We start from the raw sequence: 27,878 nt of genomic DNA, 5'->3' as shown, positions 1-27,878 counted from the left end.
CTATCTTCATTTAAATGCCATGCACAAATTAAATAGTCTATATAAACTATTTTATTAAAATAATTGCATTTTCTATATTCTGTTACAATCAAATATTTTGCTGAGAAAATATTTAATGATTAGAACCTATATACTCATAAAGCCAAAATAGGCACATACTAATTAACTGTGTGATGCAAATTCCATTCTATCACATATCTGGATGATAGCGGCTCAATGTCTCTGGAAATTGCGGGATAGCATGAGTTTACTGATTTTATTTGTTGCCAAGAGTTGTTTTAGATGGTAGGTCTATCTAAACTTTATTATCAAACAAAAAAAGCCGCCAGTAAACCGGAGTGGCAAAAAAGGGGAGGGGGATTGTGGCCTTACCTACTCACCCCTATAAAAAATAGGAGTGTGAAATTCCCCAGATAAAGTTAGCCAGTAACAAAAGAAGAGATAGCAAATTGCTTTACAAAAAAAAAGTAGGGAAAGGTCCCCAGGCGGTATAAGGCTTAAAAAGTTAATTCTTTATTGAAAGAAGTAAAAAATTTACACATGTAGCGGCAATTGGTCACAACAAGAAACATACAAACAATAAATAAAATTCCCCAGATGGTGAACCGGGTGTATAAAGAGCAGAGGACTAACTGACTAACATTGTTATAATTGTGAACAGCTATTGGTGAGAATTATTCAGCCTTTTTGGGATTCAAGGAACTTTATCCATTATTACTACTATACTATTATATCATCATATTGGCTGGTTCTCTTTGGGATTGATTACCAACCTGGTCAGGGATGCTGTTAGAAATCGCGGGGGTACACACTACCTAGCAAGGCCCCCCCCCCCCCAAGAAAATATTAAAGATATGTTTAGCTAAAATTACAACAAAATCACTATTAGCAGACACAAATATAACATAACTCGCATAATTCCTGCTAAATCTAAAAAAAAACTATGTTAAATAAAAAAGATGAGATGAGAAAAATATACAGGATGGGCAAGTTTGGAGCTCAGTGTGATCAGAGAGAGAGAGAGTGAGAGACAGAGAGAAACAAAGTTACAATTTACAAATAAACTCCTGAGCAGAGATAAATGCTGGGAGGGGGGGCCCACACAAGGGAGGGGGATTAGTGAGGGACGACTGTCTCTTTCTCAACAGATACAAGCTGATAGCAGGGAGAGGGAAAGATCACATTTAGGTGCTGGAGGAAGATTTCTGTATTTGTTGTCCATCACTAATCCCCCTCTCTGTGTGGGCCCCCCTGTGTGCTCGGGCCCCCTACAAGAGGGCTGGTGGCCCCCCTCCCCCTATCAGCGGCCCTGAACCTGGTTATCTGCCATGATTTTTACCAAGTTTTACTTCTGGATGACCTTCCCAATTCCATTATAATATCCAAGATGATTACTGGATTGTAGCACCTTCCTCAAGGTTCATATATCGCTCAGGTGACACACACCGACCTCAGCATTTACTTGATCTTGCTGATCGGATCGGCTGCTGGATATGTGAATTCACATGTAATGTCTTACAGCTGAAGGTGATGCCACCTAGTGGCCAACTCAATATAGATACACATACTGCAGTGTATCGATCTACGATCAGCACCGTTAACCCTGCATAGCTGTTCACAATTATAACAATGTTAGTCAGTTAGTCCGCTGCTCTTTATACACCCGGTTCACCACCTGGGGAATTTTATTTATTGTTTGTATGTTTCATGTTGTGACCAATTGCCGCTACATGTGTCAATTTTTTACTTCTTTCAATAAAGAATTAACTTTTTAAGCCTTATACCGCCAGGGGTCCTTCCATACTTTTTTGTATAGCAATTTTCTATCTCTTCTTTTGTTACTGGCTATCTAAACTTTATATCTTTTTTGTGTAAACTGTTAGGGATATTAGGCTGGACAGACTTCTGAGATCCCAGCTCTCATCTGGCTTAGAGGTAAAGTATATAGAGAGAAAACAGCATACACAAAACAAGGTACACTACAGCTTTGGTAAAGCCAAGATACCTAGTGTTATATCAAGATCATTGGTTAAATAGCTGGTTTAATTGCAAACATCCTTAATATTTTATGTCATAGAAAATAACAAAAAACAGCCCTAATATACAGGTATCTCTTTCAGTAATGTTGTCCTTCCAGGGCAATGTAGACATTTAAAACCTGCATGCAGAGATTAACACATAATGCATAATCTGTCCGACTATCTCCAACTTTGACTACTTTCAGACGATCCCTGAAAACACATCTCTTCAGAGAAACCTATCTGGCAACCACCTAACAACTGTGCTCTTATTTTCTCCATCAGCCTATCCCCCACAGTTATTACCTCTTGTATCTCTTGACCATCCCTCTTAGATTGTAAGCTCTAACGAGCAGGGTCCTCTGATTCCTTCTGTATTGAAGTGTATTGTATTTGTACTGTCTACCCTCAAGTTGTAAAGCGCTGCGTAAACTGTCGGCGCTATATCCGCCCAGCAGCACTAAGGTCGCTGGTTCGAATCCCAACTACAGCACTACCTGCCTGGAGTTTGCATGTTCTCTCTGTGGCTGTGTGGCTTATTTCCTCTGGGTACTCCGGTTTCCTCCAACACTTCACAGACATGCTGGTAGGGTAATTGGCTCCTGTCTAAATTTGTACTAGTATGTGTATGAATGTGAGTTAGGGACCTTAGATTGTAAGCTCCTTGAGGGCAGGGACTGATGTGAAGGTATGTAAGTACCTGTAATAAATAATAATAAAGAAATAAGTACTAGGCAGGGGCTTGAAGATGCCAGCTTGTATATCCATACAGCACCCTGAGAGCCCAAAGCCCAGGGTGCTTTAACATACATATAGCGACTATGGAATCGTGCTTGGTCTCACCATACCCATGTCTCACTATTAGTCCATGACACTGTCACTGACCAATATTAGACTATACAATAAATAGAGGTTACACCAACACAGGGTGGTACCGTGGGTGCACAGAAAGATGGTAATAAGTGCCACATCCTATTAAATAGACTATGCAAATTCTAGAAAAACATGGACTTTTTAGGCACACATATATAAAATCCAAAAAGTTTATTCAAAACAAAATAAAATTTCACATCAATTATAAAACCATCTAAAATCAGACAGGTGTAACTTAATAGCTGACCAAACCATATGCTAGCCCCAACTAGGGTCAACTGGCAACCCAGGGCACTGTGCTGATAGCCAACACAGTTTGAAACAGTCACCATCAATGGTAAAAGCTTAACATGTTTTGCGATATTTTGCTTCTTCAGGAGCTCATTTAATCATTCCTAAAACATCTCTACTGATAAGAAACAGGGGTAGGCATAAGTACCTCTTCCTCAAAATAGCGCCAACGTATGTGGAGTGGCTCAATCAAATTGACTTACATGACAACAAAATTGTGCCATCTCACATTATATACTAGATAAAGGTGATGTCTGACCATCCTGGTCTTTTGGGCCTCCAAGGGTGCTCTTCCAGCTATGGGAACATATGTGTAGGCATCTACCTTTGTGCATGCTTTACATCTCTGCCAGTGGTTTAGCAACTGTAAAGTAGATTTCAGTCAGTATATTATTTTTATAAATGACGTACCTGCCAGGTCTTGGACAAGCGGCTAACTGCTGTGTTACTGAGACCAAACATGACAGCAAAGAAAGAGTTCAGATTTTTCTGTTCCTTGAGGCTGGAAAACAATAAAAGCAAAATTAATGAGGAACTCCAGTTAGAAGAAGGCTTTGTAATTTTATTCACGTTGGTAATGTCTTAGAAAAATTCACCCATGCTAAAATTGGCCATGGACATTAGATGGCAATTAGATGTAATGGAATAATCTGACCACCAAACAATCACTGCATAAAATACAATTGTCAAGGTGGCACCCTTTAATCAGTACCAGACCCAAAGATTTCCAATTTCATTTTCTAATTTCTAATCTAATTTTGGGGTTTGAACTATGCAATTGGGATAGACTGAGTTTGTTTAGATATGCAAATTTATGCAATAGTCACCTGGGATGGCTTGTGATCAAAATAATGCTCTGTTTGTGCCTGCGGTAGATTATATTACTAAGCTGAAGATGCCAAAGGCTAAATTCTATCTTACTTCGGGCACCCAAAGGATTACAGCTATGTTCATGTTTCCACTAGAAACAAGTTTTTAGAAGATTTGCTGATCTCATAAGAGCTTTTTGTGCAAGCAACCACAGACAATTTCAAGCGTTAGGATTCCAAGACAGTACATGTATATATATATAAAAAAAAAAACAATATCATTAAATTAGTGTGGAACTATACTGAAATCCTCCATCTTGAGTCTATACCCAGACAAAGAGAATCCAAGCTAGCATACTGTAGATGCTTGAGTGATAACATGACCTGAATTTTTGTGACTTTAATGATGTAGTTTGCAAAGTTTAACAGATTTTGCTTGGAATCGTTTTACCATTAGAAGTGAGAAATAGGACCCAGCATAGAGATTAAAAGAGACTATTAATCCCATTGATTGAAAAAGTTTGCTTACTATGCTGCCAACTTGATGAACTTGCGTAAAAGCAGTGCCCTCTTTTCTTCATCTTGGCATAGACACACTTCAGATGCCACCCAAAACTGGACTTCATTGAACCTCCTTATGAACCGCTCTAGATTAGCAGTCGTTGAGTTACGAAATTTCTGCTTCCCATATGTATTAAACAGCAGCTCCACCTTAAAAGTAAATGCAAAACTATATAATGAGTACTGTAGACATCTTGAGTACAGTTGAAAAAAATCTGAATTCCTTTTAAAAGACCACCATTATGAAAAATCTTCTATCCTGATAAAAGTTTGTTCTTTACACACATGATTATATAATTCAGTATATTCTTTAGCTTATTATTTCACATGCCTCATCCCAATACTAGTGTTTAGACTCTGATTGTGCCACATCCCTCATGAACTATACAAAATTGTTTCCCCTGAATATTGGGACTTTTTAGGCACGTTTATGTTTGAACATACAAATGAAAAAATGTCTTTAAAAAATTTAAAATGTATTAATACATGTTAAAAAAATTGGTTATTACATATACAAAAAATACATGACAATGTTTGCACGACACAATGTATACATATTACGATGGACTGCGAATACACCAATTGTGAAGGATTTGATGATGAAGTTTTAACTCCCTCCATCCAATTCGTTTCAGAGAGCGAAAACTCTCCTTCATCAGGGATATGGGAGTTGTCACTTAAAGTCAAACACATGGCATTGCACGTAGACATTACATGTCTCCTTTTAAAAAAATTATAACTCCCCGCCATTGTTTCCCTATGAAGAAGCCCCCATATAGGGTGTTAAAAATTGGGTGGACAAGCAGAAGCTTCAGATTTTGTTTTAAACATGTAATATCTACGTGCAATGCCATGTGATTGACTTTAAGTGACACCTCCCATATCCCTGATGAAGGAGAGTTTTAGCTCTCCTGTTCAGCTGAAAGGCGTCGGGTGGAGGAAGTTACAACTTCATCATCGCATCCTTCACAGTTGGTGTATTCGCAGTCCATCGTAATATGTATACAGTGTGTCGTGTGAACATTGTCATGTATTTTTTGTATATGTAATAACCAATTTTTTAACATGTATTAATAAGCTATATACTTTTTTTTATAAACATTTTTTATTTGTATGATCAAACATAAAAGTGCCTGAAAAGTCCCAATATTCAGGGGAAACTATTTTGTATTATTTCACATGCCTGTATATTTTTCTCATTATATACATGCAGAACAAGCTGTCCAACAAAAAGTCACACTAGCAGCAACATCCCTGTGTCACAATGGCATACCTCAACACAAAAACCTCTGCAAGTATCCAGATGTATATCACACTGGTAATCGGCTCAAAAGTTACCACACAAATGGTACTATACTCCTCGTAGACTAGCCACAATTTATCCAGATCATTCTCCACTTTGCTGGAGACAGTGTGACCAGAATGGAACATTAGTGCAAATCTGGTGACATTGCCCGCAATGAACACTTTTGTGGTCTGAAATATTCAGTCTTATAACCTCTGTTACCCTTATCACCTGTATACCTAAACCTAAACTAGCCCTTCTAGGTGTAGGCATTGAGCATTGGCCTATTCAATTTCAAACCTTCAACACTTTTATTGCGGCCAGGCTGTCCATAGCAAAATGCTGGAAAGACACAAAACCTCCTCTTCTAGCTATGGAAATTTCTATAATGAATAATAATGCTTTACAAGAATTTTTCTTCACCAAAGCACAATACAAAATGACTTTTGGAGGCAATGGTCCTCCTGGCTGCTAGACCATAGATCTATATCCCCCTCCTAATCCTGGCATTAGGCTTCCCCTGAGATCCCAATAATCCTAATCTCTAACCAATTAGTTTCTCCATCGTTCATCCATAGTCCAAGTAGTATTATACTATATCATATACTCCTAGAGGAGACCAGGTACCTGCATATTGATTTTCTATTAATATAGACCCCTGGGCTCCAAAGCAACATTGTTCCTGTAAGTAATAATATGCCTGCTCCATTAAGCACTGTTATTTTGTATGGAAGTTCATTACTCTGAGTGATCTCTCGTTAAACATGCTGTTGATACTGCGAGCATTTGTCTTCCTATTTGTTTTGTTGCAAAAAAAAAAAAAAAAAAAAAACCTTATTATATCTATTAAAATAAAAAAAAAGTGACACTGGCAGGATTGGGATAATCTAAAGCACTGCTAGGCTAATGATATTGGGACAATACTTGTGTTGCAGGTTGAGGCTATCTGAGGGTTTCAAATAGTACAGTGTAAAGTTTATTCAGGTTATTCTATATTATGAGAACAAAATGTGCCCAGTCATTATATTCTAGCTGACTCAAATCAGTCAGTAATTAGTAGTTTATCTCATGAAACATTATATTATTTTCAACTCAATAGCCCTATTTTCTGCTTTTCTCAACAGAAACATTAATGAAACTCACAACCGAAGACAGATAGAAGTTAGCAATATTTTATCATACAAAACTCACTTATATATATGGTGTAGTGGTGAATATATGTGGTATATATGTTTGTGAATTTATGTTTGAATTTATGTTGTGAATATATGTTTGTGAATTTACTTATTGTCAAAAGTTGAGTCTTTTTTTTCCTTTAACAAAAGTTTTACAAGAGGGTCAACTCTATTTGGTGAGTGGGGGCTTATATCATACACATAGTGAATTGGTGGCATAAAGTGGAAATCATTATGACACTTTAACACATGTTGAAAATACTTGTCATATTGAACATCACAACTATTTGAGACTGAGCACTTTTATTTATTTTTTTTAATTATTATTTTTCACTATTGGTGTCCATGTTTTTTGTTTGATCGTTATGTTTGCACTACAAGTGAATTATATTATATTTTATTCATTTGATTTGCACTTTCAAGCGCTGTTTTTTTTACACACAGAGCCAATGCACCTGTAGGTTAATTTTGATGATCATATAACCTAATTGGTTTGGAACAGCAGCTGCACTAAGTGGAACTGGTGGCACAAGTGTGTTTTATACTCACTCCTGATCCTTGATCTCCAGTGAGAGCCATTTTCTACCAGCTGGCAACACAAAATACTCCTATCGGTTTCTTCTAACCCTGTACCTGTTCTGTGCATTTCTGACTGTGCTCCAATTTTTGTTCCTGCTTTGACCTGGATTTCTCACTGTGGTTCTATCATTAGCTCTTTTCACCCAAGGAGTTTCAAAAACCCCTACAAACAAAAGTTCCCTGCTGCTCATGGCACTTAAAAAATTGCTACAAAAAATAAATAGCGTGGCAAGTCTGTGTAAATTTCATCTGATCTGTGCAATAAACCCATCTATTTCATTGTTAGTTTCTCGCTAACAGGGTTACAATGTATAAATGCTAACAGCAAACCTACAATTTGTGAGTCTACTAATGGACAGGTTAACAGAACTCAGTAATCAATATATAAACACAGGTGTCTCACACATTACTGCTAATCCTTAGCATATGAGTACTTTAACTCTTCCTATCTGCCGTCTAGACACCATTAAGTTAGTGCACACAGCACTCTGGCCTAAAAAATTATATTCTTTGACTTAGAAGCCCAATTCCCTTTGGCTAAAATGTTATCTCCAGTTATGATACATTTCCAGGGCCATTCATAGTAAAGTCCCAGACTGCACCAATCCCTCCAATTCATGTATACGCACTTCCAGAGGACCTTTCCACCCCTCCTTCTTTCATTGCAACCACAAGATAGCCAGTGCTTTTGAGTATAGGGGAACACATGATCTACTCTATTGATGCAGTGCTCGGGCCTCAGCGTCTAATCACACGAGGAGAGAGATACCTCATCAATCCCATAAGCTCCAACACAGAGATTGCACCGAGTATTTTGCATCTGCTGCCATAAAGAAAGAAGTGGAAGGGAAGCACTGTAAAGGTGAGTAAAAGCGGGTGGGGGGCCCATTCAAGGCAAGGTGACAGGGTCCTTTTAAGAGTTGATAACATGCAGACATCTGAATCCCTTGCTCCAAAACCTCCATAAATACAGTAAACTGTAATTAAGCTTTACAGTACCTGGTGAATGCTCTTAAACAGGTTCCAGTCATTTTCTGTCATCTGTTGAGCCAGGTCTTTTGAACTGATGAGATCCAACATATCGTAGCTACTGCTGTTTGGGCCCATTTGCTCAGAAAGAGGAGTCTGATAAAACAATAAGCATAAACCATGGGAGGTTTAAGTTAAGGGATAATTAAAACAAAATAACTTGCTGATTTAGACAGATGGGTGATGGTTAATGATGACAAAGAACAATCTTATTAGGAACCTAAAAGCATTATTGATTACATATAAGGTATTATTTCTACAATCTACAGCTCCCTCAAGAAAGGTGTCTCTAAAAATCCCTCATTTTAGGTTTCTTTATTATATTGGGACCCCGATAGCTCTTTAAAGTCACACCAGTGGTCCAAGATTTGGGACTTGATAGCCCACATATCACTTAATACTATGTTCATTGAAGTAAATTATAGCATTTTTATTCTCTGGTACATGGTACCTCAGCAACTGGCTAGGTTCATACAGGGTGCCTCTTTGTTAGGGGCTGCAGAGAAGTACATACAATAGCTCATGTATGGTGGGAATGTCCCAGGATTAGGTGTTTCTGGATTGGAGTCAATTCATTTATACTATATTGGGAAATAGCATCCCTAAGATGCCATATGAAGCACTACTCAACGTCAAACTAACGGGATGCACTGTTAATCAATTCTGACTTGTATCTTTCATTTTTACAGCGGCCACATAAACACTTGCCAAAGTATGATGGTCTGTCATCCCCAATGGTTGCACAAGTCAAGCAAAAAATTACATGGTATTTAGTGTATGAAAAACTGTTGGCTATACCCCATAACAAGGCTAAGAAATATAGCAAGGCTTTATGCCTTGTATTACTCATTATTTTCCTGGTGACTTTGATTATTCCCTGTAGACCATATAACATCCATTTAGTTTGGGAAAGATGCTTTTAGGTGTGATGGCACTCTGGCTGATCTTGCTCATTCCTTTTCCTTAACCCCACCCTGCCCTTTCACTTAACCCCTCCCCTTTTCCCTTTTCTTGCTTTTTTTTTCCCTGTAGTAGCCTACTTTGTTTTTTTTTTATAACCAATAGTTGAGCCAGACTGTAAGAAGAGGTGTAGAGGGGTGGATCCTAGCTATTGTGGTTCTCAAACCATAATTATACTGTGTTGTCTTTACCCTAAGGCTCCATTCACACCTGGGCGTTTTCAGCTCCAAAAACGCTCAAAAGAAACGCTTCCAAAACGCCCAACAAGTAAAACCCCATTCATTTAAATGGCCCCTGTTCACATCTGAGCGTTTTGCAAAACGCCTGTAGCTGAAAAAAGTACATGAGCTTCTTTTTGGGCTGATTACCAGCGTTTTTGATAGATGTCAATGAAAAACGCCTGAAAAAATCGCGGTAAAATCGCGGTAAAAATCGCGGTAAAATCACGGTAAAAAACGCTACGCTCAAGTGTGAATGCAGCCTAAGTATTTTTGTTTTGTGCATTGCTTTATATACCTCTGATTCTATTTGTGTTTACACATATCAGTGTTGGAAATCTTTATCATTAAAACCTACTGAAAATGAAAAGAAAAACCCTAAAGGCTATTTTCTTCTTTTTGCTCAGAGTTGAGTTTCGATCACAGAAATTTAGACATATGGCTGTTATCCACAATGCATCTGAGCTGCTCATGTATCTTATCTACCTCCTGTGGACCTATTAATGTTTAAATGTAGTTTGGACTTTTATCAGGCCAGCTGCATATAAAATGTAAAATTCTTTTACATTTTTTTGTCTTTCTGTATTTGGAATGCTTACTAGATTTAGCTACAAAGGCTAAAAAACAACTCAAATGACTACTACAGAACAAACAGATATTGGATCTTCTATATTGGGTAAAAATGTCATCCGTCATGATTGTAAGTATAAAATCTGATTTTCTACTTACCAGTGTGGTCAACTCTTGAACACTACAGACAAAGAGTCTCTCATTCAAACCCAGAGATGTGAATACTCCAGTGTCCTCATGTTTTAGACATACTTTTTCTGCCATATAGAAAATAACATCTAGAAGTTAACAAGTTTTGAATTTTTAAAGAATACTAATGTGATTCTAGTAAAATACAGTATAACAATTTTTATCTGGAGAGCTGGAGCATTGTCAGATAAACCTATAAAATATAACATGTGGAAAAATCAATGCAATGTGGCATATGGGAAAACTTCTGATGTTTGACTATCAGTACACTGAAAAAGGTCAGATAGGTGGAATAAACTGCTTACTTGAAGAATACAAGTGGCATGGAATGTACAAAAGCAAAGTGGGCAATGTTTAGAAAGATTTGAGCAGCAGCTGCTCACAATAGAGATTGTGTGGACAAGGTGAAACGAAGGAGCAGTGGACAGCGTGAGACAAAAGATGGTGTGTGCAGAGTGGGGCAAAAGATTGACCAAATGGACAGAAAATGGTGTCGGCATGTTGTAACATGCAGTTTAGCCTTATTAAATTGTTATATCTTTCCAGAGTGGAAACTTTAAAGAAACAATTCTTTAATATCTAACAATTCATGCAAACAAGGTAACTGTGTCCGAGGGGAACTTGCTGCAACGACTTTCATTTTCATTTGGTGAACACATTATCTTACAAAATGACTCCTGTAAATCACAAATATCCTGAAAATGATCAAGAACTGATTCACATGAATGGACTCAAGTAAGATCACTAGTTTCCCTTGAAATAGATAGATAGAAAGAATTTGTTTTATTTTTATATTGTGTCCTCTTAGAAATTACATCTCAAGATACTATGCATTTGCAATAGGGGAGTTTAGGAGGGGGAGGACCTCAGCCTAATAAACAGAAGAGGCGATAAGACTCATATCACTCCAATGGAGTAATTTAATGTGTATTTCACAATATGACATTAAACACAATGTTTGGCATTTTAAACTTTGGTACTTTGTGCATTATATATAATAGTTTAAATTTAACATTGTTTAAATTATTTCCTAAAAATGTTTATAGAAGTTCAGGAACTGGCTCAGAGCTATGATGTAACTCACCTCCCATTGAGTTGACTTTGACCAGGACTTGGTCTTTGCTACAGCAAGTCTTTGTGGCCAGGGTTGACAGCACTTCCTGTACAGTTGCATTTACAGCAAACATAGTGGTCACACAAGAATGATTTGGCAGATATATGTCATAGGGCACTGAAAGAGAATTAGTATATTACAGCACAGCAATTAGATTACCTATAATCATCTCTGTTTACATATCCACAGATAGCTAAATAAATTCAGCACAAATTGTGAACCTTAAAGAGGAAGTAAAGCTTCCTCTGTAACTTGTATCTACAGGTAAGCCTATGATAAGGCTTACCTATAGGTACTTTAAATATCTCCTAAACATGCACCGTTTAGGAGATATTTACTTTGCATGCAGCCAGTGACATCGCTTGCACATGTGCTCTGAAGGAACGGCCACCCATGCCAGTCCTGGGCCGTGAGGCCGGAGGACGTGAACCTGGAAGGAAGATGGGTTAACATGTCGGCCATGTAAGCGTTGTGCAGGCGGCGCTGCAGGGGCTTCGTTTTAGGTCAAGTATTTCATAATGAGCTAGTATGCGATGTATACTAGCTCATTATGCCTTTGCCTTTCAGGTTTTTATTTTTTTCAATTTTTTTGGGAAGGTTTACAGCCTCTTTAACACCTTCTAATCTGAGCTGGAGTTTGCCAGACATAATTTCTTAGAATCCTGACTTACTAATACAGGATTTACAGACTCAGTCAGAGCACTGATTACAACACATTGTGGGAATTTATAAAATGTTACACTCTCTAGAATTCCATTGAGGCGCAGCACCATAATTGTTATTGCTTATGCCCAATTTGTGTACATGTCCGTGATAAGTACACAAATCTGTGGGTGCCTTGTACTGAGGTTGGAGTGTCCATCCTAGTTCTTCAGTGCGCTCCCTCCCCAGCCACTGAGAATATCACACTGACAAATGGACAACCAAGGAGTTTTTTTTAGTAGAGGTGAGCAGAACCTTAGGGAAACTCAGAGACTAGTTCCCCCATCAGGTCTGCCTTGCTGTTAAATGACAGCACACCACAGTGGGCAGATCAATAGCTGCTACTTAGTCCAATAGTGGCTTTGGATTTGCCAACTGCCTTGTGCTGTCAATCAAAAATAAGGCAAGCCTTATGGGGAACTAGTCTCTCAGTCCCCCATCAGGCTTTGGTCACCCAGTGACCCAAGTCATTTTTCTCCTGGCTCTCTCGGCTGACCATGGAATGGGGCCAGGGATAGAGCACTGTGTGGGAAGATGTCACATACATGACAGCTTCCCAGCACAGGCATTCCCCATTTTGAGCACTAGCATACCTCTGTATGCCAACTCAGAGCTGGTCTTAACTACCATCAGGTAATTCTTTAAGAATCTATTACTGCCATAGTGACAGGTTCTTAAAGTAGGTAAATAAGGTAGGTAGGTAGTTGGAACTACCTGAATTTGTCACCCATGTTGTTAAAACTGGCACAAATGCTTGCCTGAAATTAGGCTCAGGTAGTTCTAAAGAGACCTACTGCCAAAAAAATGTTAACATTTACCTGGATTTCCCAGAATATATTTAACCATTTTTGACTACAGCAAACAAATTAAAATATAGCAAGTGCTTATATTCTGTTTTCTAAACTTTATTGTCCGGGGTAGTGAAAATGTCATTCAGCCCATTAGATGGGTAAACACACAATATTATGCAGCAATAGTAAATTTTGTAATGCAGCGTATAATAAAACAAGCATCATTAAAAATAATTTTATTCTTAGCGACCACTGGTGTATGGCACTAATGTTATTATACCGGTACTTTTCTATTTTGTATTGTACGGTCTTATATCTGTACTGTTTATAACCTTAATAAAAATGATTGGAAAATAAAGTGATTTTTTTCTTTAACATGTCATCCTACCTTTGTCTTGGACTCGAATAGTATATGAATTACCGGAGTGGTCGTCATCTACAGTGGAAAGAAGGTTCCCATAGTTGTAAACCTGTTAAATGGAGACAAGGTTAATTATATGACAATACACACTAATCTGCCTAGTGCATCCAGATGATGAAGCACAGAAAAAGACTAGGAGAAAAAAAGGACACATTTAATATTGACAATCTATGACATGATCGTTGAGACAGTTTTTCATATGCAATATATGTTTAATGTGTCTAATCTTCCTGTGTTTCCTTTGTTTAATGTGATTTTTAAAGATAGGCTTGAAATAAATTCACTGGAGGTGGTAAGGCTTGGTTCACACTATGAACCGCATGTGAACTGCACAGGAACCGTGCCGCATTCCCAATGCAATTCATTTTAAATGGGCTCAAATGGCACTGCATCGCACCAAAGAAGTACATGCACCTTTTACGAGTTGCAACGCAACTGGATTGCATGGTTGTTTTGCACAATGCAATCTGATGTGATCTGATGCTGGCAAACGCACTGCCTTTGTGACCTGTGTTTGGGGTGTTGCTAACTTTGTATTGACACCTGCAAGGGCAGTGCGATTTGTATGCAGTGTGGGAAATGCGCACAGATTGCTGCATTTCCTTCACTGTATATGCGTGAACAGAGCCTAAGACAGGTATATCTTTCAAATACTTACTACTAGTGAACATAAAACATTTGTTATTATGATTTTGTGTTGTCTTCATTGAATGTAACACTATCTTATTTTCCCATGTGATTAATAAAGTATTATGAATCTGAATACTTTAATAAATGAGATTCTAGATACACACACTCAGATTCTTTTCTTCACTCAAATGTGGCTGTGTTTGACACGATAATTGTTGTATATTGATCACTAATCAGATTTAAATATGCTTCTTCTATGACTAAAATAAAATGTGCAGTAAACACCCGCTCCATCGCGGTTCAGTTTTTGCGGTCCCTGTATATTGCGTTTTTTGTAATGTTATTTTACTATATAAATCATTAAAAATTAAATATTTTTGTGTTTTCCATAGCTCTTGCTATGTCTCTCAGTATCTTTTATGTGTTTAAATGAGTTTCTATTGTTTTAAAAGTGTGTGTTTAAAGACCTTAAAATGCTTTTACACATACAGTGACAGTAAAATAAACATGCCTACAATGCATTTTAATAGGGTTTTTCTATTTCGCGGGTTTTCACTTTTCGCGGCTGGGTCCGGAACGTAACCCCCGCAATGGAGGGGGGTTTACTGTATTTTATTTTGTAGCATGTAACATGTTATATTATGTTATATTTTGTAACACGTAACATGTAAACATAGCAAAAAGTGTAGGCTTTTGTGACAATGTACCATATTTGTTCATGTGTACCATGTTTTCTTACTGCCGGTTCACACTACCGCGACCAGAAAGTCGCCCCATGAAGGAGCGACTTTTTAGCGTGACTTTGAAGAGACTTGTTTAGAGATTTGTAAGAGACTTGTAAGAGACTTGTGCACTACTTTGAAGAGACTTACATGATAGGCGACTTTGTCTATGGGGAATGCCTGGCTAATCTCTTTCTTCTTCCTGGAAAGTCTGATCACAGTCGCTTGAAAATAGATAAGGATCCAACTTAGAGGCGACTCTCATTGAAGTCTATGTGCACAAGTCGGATACAGGTCACCTTGAAGTAGTACAGGAACCTTTTCTGAAGTCGGAGCGACTTCAGTAGTGCATATTAAGATGGCTCTCATTCATTTACATTGAATTTGTGATGACAACAGACTTGGGGCGACTTGAGGGCACACAAGTCGTGTCCCAAGTCGGAGTAGTGTGAACCGGCTCTTACAATCAGAGTTAACTATTCGCATCTACTAACAAAGGCTTTTGCTATTGATATGTATATACCTTTATTTGAGGAGAGACGTTTCCATTGCTGATCTCCAGTCTGGAATTAGATCAGAGAAAGACATATGTTTCTAGACTAAATAAGTATGGCAATATGTACAACACCATTTACAAACTGGATCTCCAAAATTACCAAATCCTGAGTAGTCATTAAGGTGTAGATGGCACAGGCCTTGACCATAAATCTTGTATGTTTTTTCCATCCTACTGTTTTTTCTTGTAATATTACAATATCTCACAAACCTGGCTTAGTATTGAGTGCATAAAGGTAGACAGACTTTGATTTTCTTTGCTTCACCTGCATGTCAACTATGACAAAATTCTAAAGGTTTTCATTTTTTTTTCTTTAGTTGAGTAGTGTGACCAGTCTGAGGTTGCATGCAGGGCTAGACTGGCCTATCGGGATACTGGGAAATTTCCCGGCAGGCCAGCAAGTCCCACTGCCCTGGGGCTGCTTGAAGGGCAGGCACCCATAAAAAAAAATGGCTGCGGCCGGCCCGACATGTCAAGTGCCCCTCGGGAAAGCCTGTACATGCTCTGACATTCTCGAGCAGACAGCGCATGCGCAGTGATGTGATGGCGCTGGGCGGCACCATTTTTATATGTAAGGCACCTCACAGATTGGTAAGTAAGACCCTCCTGCATCTCCTGTACCATGCCCGCAGCCTCTGCCTCTCCTGTACCATGGCCACAGCCTCTGCATCTCCTTTACAATGCCCGCAGCCTCTACATCTCCTGTACCATTCGGGTTGCCCCCTCATCCCTTTAAACCAGGCTAATATAATCCAGATAAGGCACTAAGTAAGTTTAACTACCACCTCAATCAGCCACAGAACCTGTGTAATTAATGTGTGTCCTGGTTTAAAGGGGGGGGGGGTGAGGTGGCAACCCTACGTACCATGCCCACAGCCTCTGCATCTCCTGTACCATGCCTGAAGCCTCTGCATCTCCTGTACCATGTCCGAAGCCTCTGCATCTCCTGTACCATGTCCGCACAGCCTATGACATCTCCTGGACTATGCCCGCAGCCTCTGCATCTCCTGTACCCTGCCCGCAGCCTCAGCATCTCCTGTACCATGCCTGCAGTATCTGACATCTCCAGTACAATACCTGCAGCCTCTGACATCTCCTGTACCATGTCGGCAGCCTCTGATATCTCCTGTACCATGTCCACATCCTCTGCATTTCCTGTACCATGTCCACAGCCTCTGCATCTCCTGTACCATATCCGCACAGCCTATGACATCTCCTGTACAATGCCCGCAGCCTCTGTATCTCCTGTACCATTCGGGTTGCCACCTCATCCCTTTAAACCAGGGCCCATTTACAAAGGTTCTGAGGCTAATATAATCCAGATAAGCCACTAAATAAGTTTAACTACCACCTCAATCAGCCACAGAACCTGTGTAATTAATGTGTGTCCTGGTTTAAAGGGGGGGAGGGTGAGGTGGCAACCCTACGTACCATGCCCACAGCCTCTGCATCTCCTGTACCATGCCCGAAGCCTCTGCATCTCCTGTACCATGTCCGCAGCCTCTGCATCTCCTGTACCATGTCCACACAGCCTATGACATCTCCTGGACTATGCCCGCAGCCTCTGCATCTCCTGTACCATGCCCGCAGCCTCAGCATCTCCTGTACCATGCCTGCAGTATCTGACATCTCCAGTACAATACCTGCAGCCTCTGACATCTCCTGTACCATGTCGGCAGCCTCTGATATCTCCTGTACCATGTCCACATTCTCTGCATCTCCTGTACCATGTCCACAGCCTCTGCATCTCCTGTACCATATCCGCACAGCCTATGACATCTCTTGTACAATGCCCGCAGCCTCTGTATCTCCTGTACCATGCCACAGCCTCTGCATCTCCTGTACCATGCCCGCAGTCTCTGACATCTCCAGTACAATTCCCGCAGCCTCTGACATCTCCTGTACCATGTCTGCAGCCTCTGACGTCTCCTGTAACATGTCCACAGCCTTTGCATCTCCTGTACCATGCCCACAGCCCCTGCATCTCCTGTATCATGCCCGCAGCCTCTGCATCTTCTGTACCAGGCCCGCAGCCTCTGCATCTCCTGTACCATACCCGCAGCCTCTGCATCCCCTGTACCATGTCCACATCCTCTGCATCTCCTGTACCATGTCCACAGCCTCTGAATCTCCTGTACCTTGCCCACAGCCTCTGCATCTCCTGTAACATGTCCAAAGCCTCTGCATCTCCTGTACCATATCTGCACAGCCTATGACATCTCCTGTACAATGCCCGCAGCCTCTGTATCTCCTGTACCATTCGGGTTGCCACCTCATCCCTTTAAACCAGGGCCCATTTACACAGGTTCTGAGGCTAATATAATCCAGATAAGGCACTAAGTAAGTTAAACTACCACCTCAATCAGCCACAGAACCTGTGTAATTAATGTGTGTCCTGGTTTAAAGGGGGGGGGGTGAGGTGGCAACCCTACGTACCATGCCCACAGCCTCTGCATCTCCTGTACCATGCCCGAAGCCTCTGCATCTCCTGTACCATGTCCGCAGCCTCTGCATCTCCTGTACCATGTCAGCACAGCCTATGACATCTCCTGGACTATAGTGAACAAATTTGGGATGTAGCGCTCGACAGAAATATATAAAATAAATACAAACATGTGAACCATATAAACCATATAGGATGATTCGTGCAATAAAGTCTCTGGTGTCCAAAGCAATTAGATAATTGACAGCCAATATAGTTATTCCACTGGGTGATCGTGTGAAGGTGAAGGCTTTGCTAAGGAAACCACCCTATCAAGTCTGTGTCTTCCATATTGGCTGTCAATTATCTAATTGCTTTGGACACCAGAGACTTTATTGCACGAATCATCCTATAGGGTTTATATGGTTCACATGTTTGTATTTATTTTATATATTTCTGTCGAGCGCTACATCCCCATTTGTTCACTATTTATCCCGATTCCACGTTTGTGTAGCAGCTGACAGCGTGGGAGAAATCCCACTTTATCACTTTATATTCAAATTTATATATAAATTTATTTATATTAATTAATTTTTTCACACCATTTGCACAGTTTTTTTTACCCCTTATCTCCTGGACTATGCCCGCAGCCTCTGCATCTCCTGTACCATGCCCGCAGCCTCAGCATCTCCTGTACCGTGCCTGCAGTATCTGACATCTCCAGTACAATACCTGCAGCCTCTGACATCTCCTGTACCATTTCGGCAGCCTCTGATATCTCCGGTACCATGTCCACATTCTCTTCATCTCCTGTACCATGTCCACAGCCTCTGCATCTCCTGTACCATATCCGCACAGCCTATGACATCTCCTGTACAATGCCCGCAGCCTCTGTATCTCCTGTACCATGCCACAGCCTCTGCATCTCCTGTACCATGCCCGCAGTCTCTGACATCTCCAGTACAATTCCCGCAGCCTCTGACATCTCCTGTACCATGCCCACAGCCCCTGCATCTCCTGTATCATGCCCGCAGCCTCTGCATCTTCTGTACCAGGGCCGCAGCCTCTGCATCTCCTGTACCATACCCACAGCCTCTGCATCCTCTGTACCATGTCCACATCCTCTGCATCTCCTGTACCATGTCCACAGCCTCTGAATCTCCTGTACCATGCCCACAGCCTCTGCCCCTCCTGTACCATGCTCACAGCTTCTGACATCTCCTGTACCATGCTCGTAGCCTCTGCATCTCCTGTACCATGCCCACAGCCTCTGCATATCCTGTACCATGCCCACAGTCTCTGACATCTCCAGTACAATACCCGTAGCCTCTGACATCTCCTGTACCATGTCAGCAGCCTCTCATATCTCATGTACCATGTCCACATCCTCTGCATCTCTTGTACCATGTCCGCAGCCTCTGCATCTCCTGTACCATGTCCGCACAACCTATGACATCTCCTGTACAATACCCACAGCCTCTGCATCTCCTATACCATGCCCACAGTCTTTGACATCTCCAATACAATGCCCGCAACCTCTGACATCTCCTGTACCATGTCTGCTGCCTCTGACATCTCCTGTACAATGTCCACAGCCTTTGCATCTCCTGTACCATGTCCACAGCCCCTGTATCTCCTGTATCATGCCCGCAGCCTCTGCATCTTCTGTACCGGGCCCACAGCCTCTGCATGTCCTGTACCATACCCGCAGCCTCTGAATCTCCTGTGCCATATCTGCAGCCTCTGCATCTCCTGTGCCATGTCCACGGCCTCTGCATCTCCTGTACCATGCCCACAGCCGCTGCATCTCCTGTACCATGCCCACAGCTTCTGACATCTCCTGTACCATGCCCACAGCCTCTGACATATGCTGTACCATGTTTGCAGCCCCTGCATCTCCTGTGCCATGTCTGCAGTCCCTGTATCTCCTGTACCATGTCCGCAGCCTATGCATCTCCTTTACCATGTCCGCACAGCCTCTGACATCTCCTGTACCATGCCCCCAGCCGCTGCATCTCCTATACCAGCTATGTCCAAACTATGGCCCTCCAGCTGTTCAGGAACTACAATTCCCATCATGTCTAGTTATGTCTGTGAATGTCAGAGATTTACAATGCATCATGGGAATTGTAGTTCCTGAACAGCTGGAGGGCCATAGTTTGGACACCCCTGTCCTATACCATGCCTGCACAGTCTCTGATATCTGTACCATGCCTGCAGCCCCTGCATCTCCTGTACCATGATCGCAGCCCTGCATCTCCTGTACTCTGCCCACAGCCCCTGAATCTCCTGTACCATGTCCACAGCCTCTGACATGTCCTACTGTACAAAACCCAAAGCCCCTGCATCTCCCGTACCCTGCCCGTAGCCACTGCATCTCCTGTACCGTGCCCGCAGCCACTGCATCTCCTGTACTATGTTTGCAGCCCCTGCATCTTCTGTACCATGCCCGCACCCCCTGCATCTCCTGTATCATGTCAGCAGCCTCTGACGTGTCCTCCTGTACCATGTCCACACAGCCTATGACCACCTCCTGTACCATGTCTACACTTTTACCACTTTTAACCAGGATTTGCTCTTATATATGTAAAGCCCTATGTGCTCTTATCTATATATAATACACTCTTCAAATGTGCTTTAAAATGCATGATTTTCTCTTTTAGGAACAAGAAAATAATGGCGTTATGCTGTTGGGCTGGTATAATAATCTAATGGGGCTGGTATGAAATTATTTCTAGGGCTGAATTTTTTCCCAGTCTTGCCCTGGCTGCATGTGACCTGCTTTGTGTTTCTTAGAGGTCCTCTTAAGATTCACTGGTACTGCCAGCAAATCAGGCTAAATGCAGCTCCTGCTATATGGGAAACAGATATACCGTACTTATGACTTAATCACAGCAAACATCTTATTGTGGCCATACAAGCTTCAATTTTTTTATCTAATCGTAGTTTGATTTTAATCAAAACAATTAAATCTGCCGACAATCAAACAGTAATAACTTGACTTTGAATCAATTTAGATTGGATTTGATCAAACTCAGTTGATCAGCCAGGACAGAATGTTATTGATTGTTTTTCATAAATCGGCAGCACTGAGATATATTGTTCATGAAAACAATTGTAATTTGATCGATCAGATTATGAGATTACATGGTAGAAACAGGAGATGTGATTCATAATTTACGATCATAAATTACAATCATATCTTAACTATCAACTGAAATCCTCTTCCCCATGTTTAGCAAATCAATTGAATGGATTGCCTACTATAGATTAATTATTCCTATTAGAAGAGATCAATCTGAAAATAAATCAATCACTTATTAAAACATGTTTAACAAGCATTAGATGCACTGTGTTTTTGAAAGATCCCATTTGAATGGTGAGGTGCAGGTCAAGCACCAAAAATGCAGCATACATGCTGCTAATCAGAATATAGTCATTAATCACCTCCATTAAAAACTGATATTTTTTTTGTACATGCATTTTAGATTCATTAGAAAAACATTAGAACACATCCAGTGTAAACAAAAAGCCAATAGAATGTTTACACTTCAGATCATGTGGCTATCCAAGGTAACATTGCTAAAGCAATATATTTTCTAGGAAATACAAATGCTTGGCTTTCTTTCATATGTCAAAAGAAATATAGAGTTCTCATTTGGTTAAAGAGGAACTTTACCCATAACAGTTTATAACAATTAATTCTCTTTCTTGCCCAAGGCCACCATTTTCTTGAAGCCCAGGGCAGTCACTTCTTCACCAAGAACTGTCATTACTTTTGCTCCCTCACTGTGCTTATTTTCGGCACAGTGCTGAGAATACCAGACAGCTGAGGCTACTCAAAGCCTTACTGCATTTTAAACAGTATGGACATTTATTTTTAATGTTTACATAGCTATACTTGCAGAAGGGGCCAGCCTGAAGTGGTTAATCAGAACTTAATTGTCTGATTTAAGTTCCACTTTTGGTAAAATACACTTACGTTTTGTTCTTCCGTCTCTCCTGGAAATTTTCTTTTAAACAGGCAAGCAAACGAGGGTCTCTACTGATGTGTTCCGAGAGTTTCTTTTAATTTGAATGAGAATGGATTTGATTACAATATAGAAATAATGACCAAATAGTATTGAATAAAAAATAATTATGGGCAATAATGTGCTGCAACCAATCACAGATGAGCTTTCAGTATTCTGACTATAATACATTAAATTAAATAGTTGCTTTTGGATACAGCACATGATTGCAGTTTTCACAATGAGACATAAAAACTAGGGATGATCGAAACGGTTCGGGTCGACCATCGGTTCGGCCCAAACATTGGGTGTTTGAGGTTCGGCCGAATTTAGAACTTTTTGCCCAAAAAGTTCGGAATTCGGCAACCAGAACCGCCCAAAATGCAATGCTTCAGGAAATGGGCTTTAAAAGCCCGTGATTGGACCAGAACCATTAGCAAAAGCCAATTGAGGGGGCAGGAGAATGCTAGGAATGTGATTGGAGTGACTAGGGGGTCCCTAGACCAATCATTAGTGAATACGCCCCCCAGTATATAAGATCGCCCCCGCCATATTCCTAGCATTGTTATACTGGACATGGAAGAGAGTGGAAGCAGTTCTGTTAATTTTACTTTAAAAGTGTCATTTAGCATTTATTAGTGTGAGGAAAGGGATATCTAGTGTAGTTAGAGTGCTCCTTTACACTTAAGTTAGCTTCAAAAATGTAGTTTCTGTAGGGAAAGTATGAAGTGTCAGGGGACCGTAGTGTAGTGTAGGGTTAACTGACAGTGACTGTTATGGAATGGTGACAAAACCCCTCCATAGCAGGGTGACCGCTATAGAGAAATGATCAGTTGCTTCGACACAGGAATATGGCTTCTCACCAGCCAAGCATTTTTTATGCTGCAGGGGCTGCCACTGCCAGTGCTTTTTTGAGGACATGTTTGATGTCAGACATGACATCTGAACATGTGTATAGGGGGTATATATAGACATATATGTCTGTATATATACCCCTAGACATATATAGGTGTGATAATAGCAGAAATATATGCTTGCGCTAATGAAATCATTTACAGTAATATATTTCTGCTACTATCACACCTATATATGGCTAGGTGTCTATATACATATAATTATGTGTGTATATAAACCACTATACACAAGTTCAGATGTTTTGCCTGCCTCAAAAGAACCCCAAAAAATGCCAAAAAAACGCTAGCGTCAAAAAAAAAATGCCCAGGTGTGTTTTTGCTGGCATTTTTTGGGGGTTTTTGGAGGCAGGCAAAACATCTGAACTTGTGCACAGTACCACTATACACAAGTTCAGATGTTTTTCCTGACTGTAAAGAACCCCAAAAAATGCCTGCTATTAAACCGGCAAGGTGTTACAGCAGCGAAGCCAACCTCCTGTGCTGAAAGTGTTCTAATACAAACAATCCTTTTTTTTATGGTTCTGGACATGCTACAGAGCTGAAACTTCACAGGTACACCTTTTAGACCCCCCAGACACAAAATCACACAAAAAAGTTCTTAAAAATTGTCATTTTTGATAAAAAAGCCAATTATTGAAAAAATTAAAAAAAAAAAGAGATTTTTGGATTTTTACTTTGGATTTCGTATCTGGGGGGTCTAAAAAGTGTACATGTGACGTTTCAGCTCTGTAGCATGTCCAGAACCAGAAAAAAAAAAAACATACTTATATGTTTATACACACCTAGACATATATAGGTGTGATAGTAGCAGAAATATATTAGTGTAAATGATTTCATTAGCGCAAGCATATATTTCTGCTACTATCACACCTATATATGTCTAGGTGAGTATAAAAATCTTTTTTTTATGGTTCTGGACATGCTACAGAGCTGAAACTTCACATGTACACTTTTTAGACCCCCCAGATACGAAATCCAAAGTAAAAATCCAAAAATCTCTTTTTTTAATTTTTTTCAATAATTGACTTTTTTATCAAAAATTACAATTTGTAAGAACTTTTTTTGTGTGATTTTGTGTCTGGTGGGTCTAAAAGGTGTACCTGTGAAGTTTCAGCTCTGTAGCATGTCCAGAACCAGAAAAAAAAGATCATATAGGTGTAAAAGGAGGGTCCCACATCCCTGTTCTACTGAAAAATTATCTTTTTTTTTTTCATGGTTCTGGACATGCTACAGAGATGAAACTTCACATGCACACATTTTAGACCCCCCAGATACTAAATCCAAAGTCAAAATAAAAAAATCTCTCTTTTTTTTTTTAATTTTTTCAATAATTGGCTTTTTTGTGTGATTAATAGTTAATGGGGCATGACCCAGAACCCTAGGCACTTTTTAGGGGCATTTATTGGGTTTTAGGGCTTAAAAATTGTGTTTTTTGATTACCGAAGTTCGGGTCCCATTGATTTCAATGGGGTTCTGAAATCCGGGCCGAACTTTCGGGAAGTTCGGATGTTCTGGCCGAACCGAACTTTTCAAAAGTTCGATCATCCCTAATAAAAACACCATTATGTATGGCTAGAAGATCCTACAGTGTAGGGCTAACTGTTATATATAGGACTACTATCCCAGTTTAAGGACATTTTTTAAGGAAAGTGTGTGCAAAGATTTTCAATACATTCAAATGTTCAAAAGTACTTCAAGATTCCATAACCTTTTCAATTTTGGAATAAATGGACTTTACTGATTGAAAATCACATACACTGTTAGAAATTTGTACATTCAAGAAAAAAAATTCCATCCCACTCCTTAAAATTTTCTTGTCACTGTACTTGAAAATGAATGTTAATTTGACCTTTACTAATGATTAGAAAAACAAATGTTCCTACAAAAAAAAAAAATAGAACAAAATTTCACTAGTGTATACCCAGCTTAAATCTTGTTATGTCTTTAAAAAAAAAAGTTTTTTTAGTCTCCTATAGGATCTGCCTTAGTATAACCAATAATAGATCTGGCTTGCCTGGAAGATACATTAGAAATAGTCCTCTACAAATGTGCCCAGACACAGTTATGGACAAGGGGCACAGACAGAAATGCACCATACTAAAGTTACTTACCTCCAGAAAGCTTTTAGCATATGGCTCAGCCTCCAGCAACTGACCATAAAGCTCTACCCATAGGTTAACCAGCCGTATAATGTTCTGCCTCTTGTAAAAGGAGTATGTGGCCTTCTCAGGTTCATTCATTGCTGATGGCTCCATGTTAAATCTGAAGTTTTGTTAAGGTAATTCATCATAAAAGGATAAACATTTATCTTGTTAAAAACCTTGGAGGACGGAAGCAAAGAATTTTCTTTTTTCCTTTTTTTTTTTTTAGGAACACCTCTTTACCAATGTTGCACCCTACAAGTAGGTGCTAGGTAAAATATAGTGTGCTTTGTTTGCCTAACAGCAGAGCCATGATTTATTTTGGTCAGGTAGGTTGTCATGGCTCCCACTTGGGTCTGCTGAGAGGGGAGTCTCCCCACTAGCCCTGTGAGAGGCTTCTCATTGGGCAGTGGAGGAAACCCAATCAGAGATACATTCAGGCTTGTAACTACCCCAGAAGGCAGATTCTGCCACAGAGAATTCTGGGAGTGGGTATAAGTTTGAAGGGAGTGCACAACTCATTGTCTTTGGTGGGAAGCAGAGTCCCAGGAGGGGGAGTACGGCTGTCTCTCCTCTTGTCAGAGGAAGTCGATGTCTCGGGGTGCTGTCTGAGAGTCCATAGGGTGCTAAGTTGAGCTGAAGGGATCCAGTGTGCCGAGAACCAGCAGAGAGAGAGGGGGTCCAGTCCCAGGAAAGCCTACAAAGGTCATGAGTACTGTGGATTGCCCCTGGGGTCTGCCTAGTGTCAGAGGGGCCCACTCCGGAGGAGGTTCTGGGGATCCAAGTGTCAGCTAGCTATAAAGAGGGTGCCTGGTCAGAGGACCCTGAAGTTAGAGGGGATACCTAGTCAGAGGGCCCTGAAGTGTTAAAGGGGGCGCCTACAGTTTGGGCCCTGAAGAGTCAGTATAGAGTGTGGAGTGTACCAGTTGAGAGTTGCAGCAGCACAGAAATTCACAAAGAGCTACCTCAAGCCAGCGTAGGGCCAGAGGGAGCCAGTCAGTGACTTTTGAGTAAAGCAGTGTCAGAAGTCCAATATTCTACAGTCCTGGATCTTCTGGACTAAGGTCGAGGTTCCAGCACAGTTTTTAGTGTTACATTACTTTCAAGCGTCAGAAAACGTTTGCTAGCGCCAGCTGGCGTCAAGACAGCGCTAACAAGCACATTTTTGCTAAAGAGTCCCAAAATTGCACCTAGTTGAGCCAGAGGAGTATCCCACTCATTCCCTTCTCCCATCCCCTAAAATACAATAAAACAAACAAATAAAGATGCCGGAACTGTCCTTGTCTCAGTGCTCACACCTGGGGTCGCAGCTCACATGAGCTGGAGAGGTAACCGGTAACAATGGCAGACCCACATCAGGCTCAATGCCTGGAAAACCTGCTACACCTACATTTTAGGAGTTCAAGACATTATTTATGAGATATTTACCTGACTATTTTTAGTTTTGCATCTAATGGTCAATCAGGCAGTACCTGCCATCTGGTTTGTTGGGTTCCTTACAATTTATTTACAGAGTCTGAAACTGAGAACAGTTTAGGGTAAAAAGAAAAGTTATGACAGCCAGGCAAGACTGAGCATAACAAAATGATAATGACAGGTCTTTACACTTACAGTTTGGGAACATATTTATAAAATGCTTGTTTGAGTAGATCCATGATTGTTCTATTCACAGTACTTAAAGTGATATTAAAGTCTTTTTAAAAAAACAAAAAAAAAACAAATATGTCCTACTTTCCTGCTCTGTGCAGTTGGTTTTGCACAGAACAGCCCCGGATCCTCATCTTCTCAGGTCCCCCTCCAATGCTGGCCCCTCCCTCCTGCCAAATGCCCCCAGAGCAAGCAGCTTGCTCTGGGGGCACCCCAGCAGCCTCGTTCCTGAGCTGCTGCTCTGTGTGTCCGATTACACACAGAGTCATGGCTTGGCCCCACCCCCTCTTTCTCTCCTCATTGGCTCACTGGCTGTGATTGACAGCAGCGGGAGCTAATGCCGCCTGCTAATGTCTCAGCTAATAAGGAGGGAGAGTCCCCAAAGAGCCAAGGCTCTCATGCACATCAATGAATGGCAATGGGGCTCAGGTAAGTATTAATGGGGCTAAGGGGGGTGGGGGCTGCTGCACAGAGAGGATTTTTCTACCTATGCATAGTTTAAAAAATCCTCTGCTTTTAGAACCACTTAAATGGCTTGTCATTTGTACTTTTTGCTAAATGATATGTATAACTGTATCAGAATTGGGATCTGCAGATGAAAGAAGAAAACCAAGTAGAGTTGCATAGGCAGTCAAGCGGGAGCATTGTGGACCACACTGAAAATGGCTTAGAAATAGCAATCCACTCCACCAGTTGACAGAGGATGAAAGGACAGTTCAATCCTTATGTTTTTGGCTTTTGCTAAAGAAAAGTTTATCAGGTCAGCCCATTTATACACTACTACTTGGAAACAGAGTTTTGATTTGGGGAGTTTTTATTAGACATTAGCTTTGGGTCCTACGCTTGGAGTTGATTTTTGAAAGCTAGTGTAAGGTGGAGTTGCTGCCCCTGGAACCATATGTCCAGTTCTGGGCACCGGTCCTCAGGAAGGATGTGCTGGAACTGGAGAGAGTCCAGAGAAGGGCAACAAAAATAATTAGGGGAATGGAGGACATCAGCTATGAGGAAAGACTACAAGCACTGGACTTATTCTCTCTGGAGAAGAGACGATTGAGGGGGGATATGATATCAATGTACAAATACTGTACTGGCAACCCTAGCATAAGGAACAAACTATTCAGAGAAAGGGAATACAATAAGACACGTGGCCACTCACTAAAACTAGAAGAAAAACGGTTTAACCTTAAAGTACGTAGGGGGTTCTTCCCTGTAAGAGTGGTAAGGATGTGGAATTCTCTTCCACAAGCAGTC

The 27,878-nt window shown here is 40.6% G+C and overlaps 1 protein-coding gene across 1 annotated transcript in view; it reads right to left on the bottom strand.

The window, feature by feature from the left end:
- RAPGEF3 (Rap guanine nucleotide exchange factor 3) overlaps nt 1–27,878 on the bottom strand; it is a 154,287-nt gene that overhangs the window by 20,642 nt on the left and 105,767 nt on the right. Inside the window, exons 13-21 of the mRNA XM_082248510.1 lie at nt 24,951–25,101; nt 21,898–21,980; nt 15,461–15,500; nt 13,553–13,634; nt 11,642–11,788; nt 10,528–10,625; nt 8,591–8,716; nt 4,521–4,702; nt 3,594–3,684 (exon numbers count right to left, since the gene is read on the bottom strand). Of these exons, the coding sequence (XP_082104636.1) occupies nt 3,594–3,684; nt 4,521–4,702; nt 8,591–8,716; nt 10,528–10,625; nt 11,642–11,788; nt 13,553–13,634; nt 15,461–15,500; nt 21,898–21,980; nt 24,951–25,101 (1,000 nt within the window). The remainder of the gene's footprint in view (nt 1–3,593; nt 3,685–4,520; nt 4,703–8,590; nt 8,717–10,527; nt 10,626–11,641; nt 11,789–13,552; nt 13,635–15,460; nt 15,501–21,897; nt 21,981–24,950; nt 25,102–27,878) is intronic.

The sequence above is a fragment of the Pelophylax lessonae genome (genome assembly GCF_965119305.1).
Source record: "Pelophylax lessonae genome assembly, chromosome: 2".
Taxonomy (NCBI): Eukaryota; Metazoa; Chordata; class Amphibia; order Anura; family Ranidae; genus Pelophylax; species Pelophylax lessonae.
This window is presented reverse-complemented; position numbering and strand designations above follow the sequence as displayed.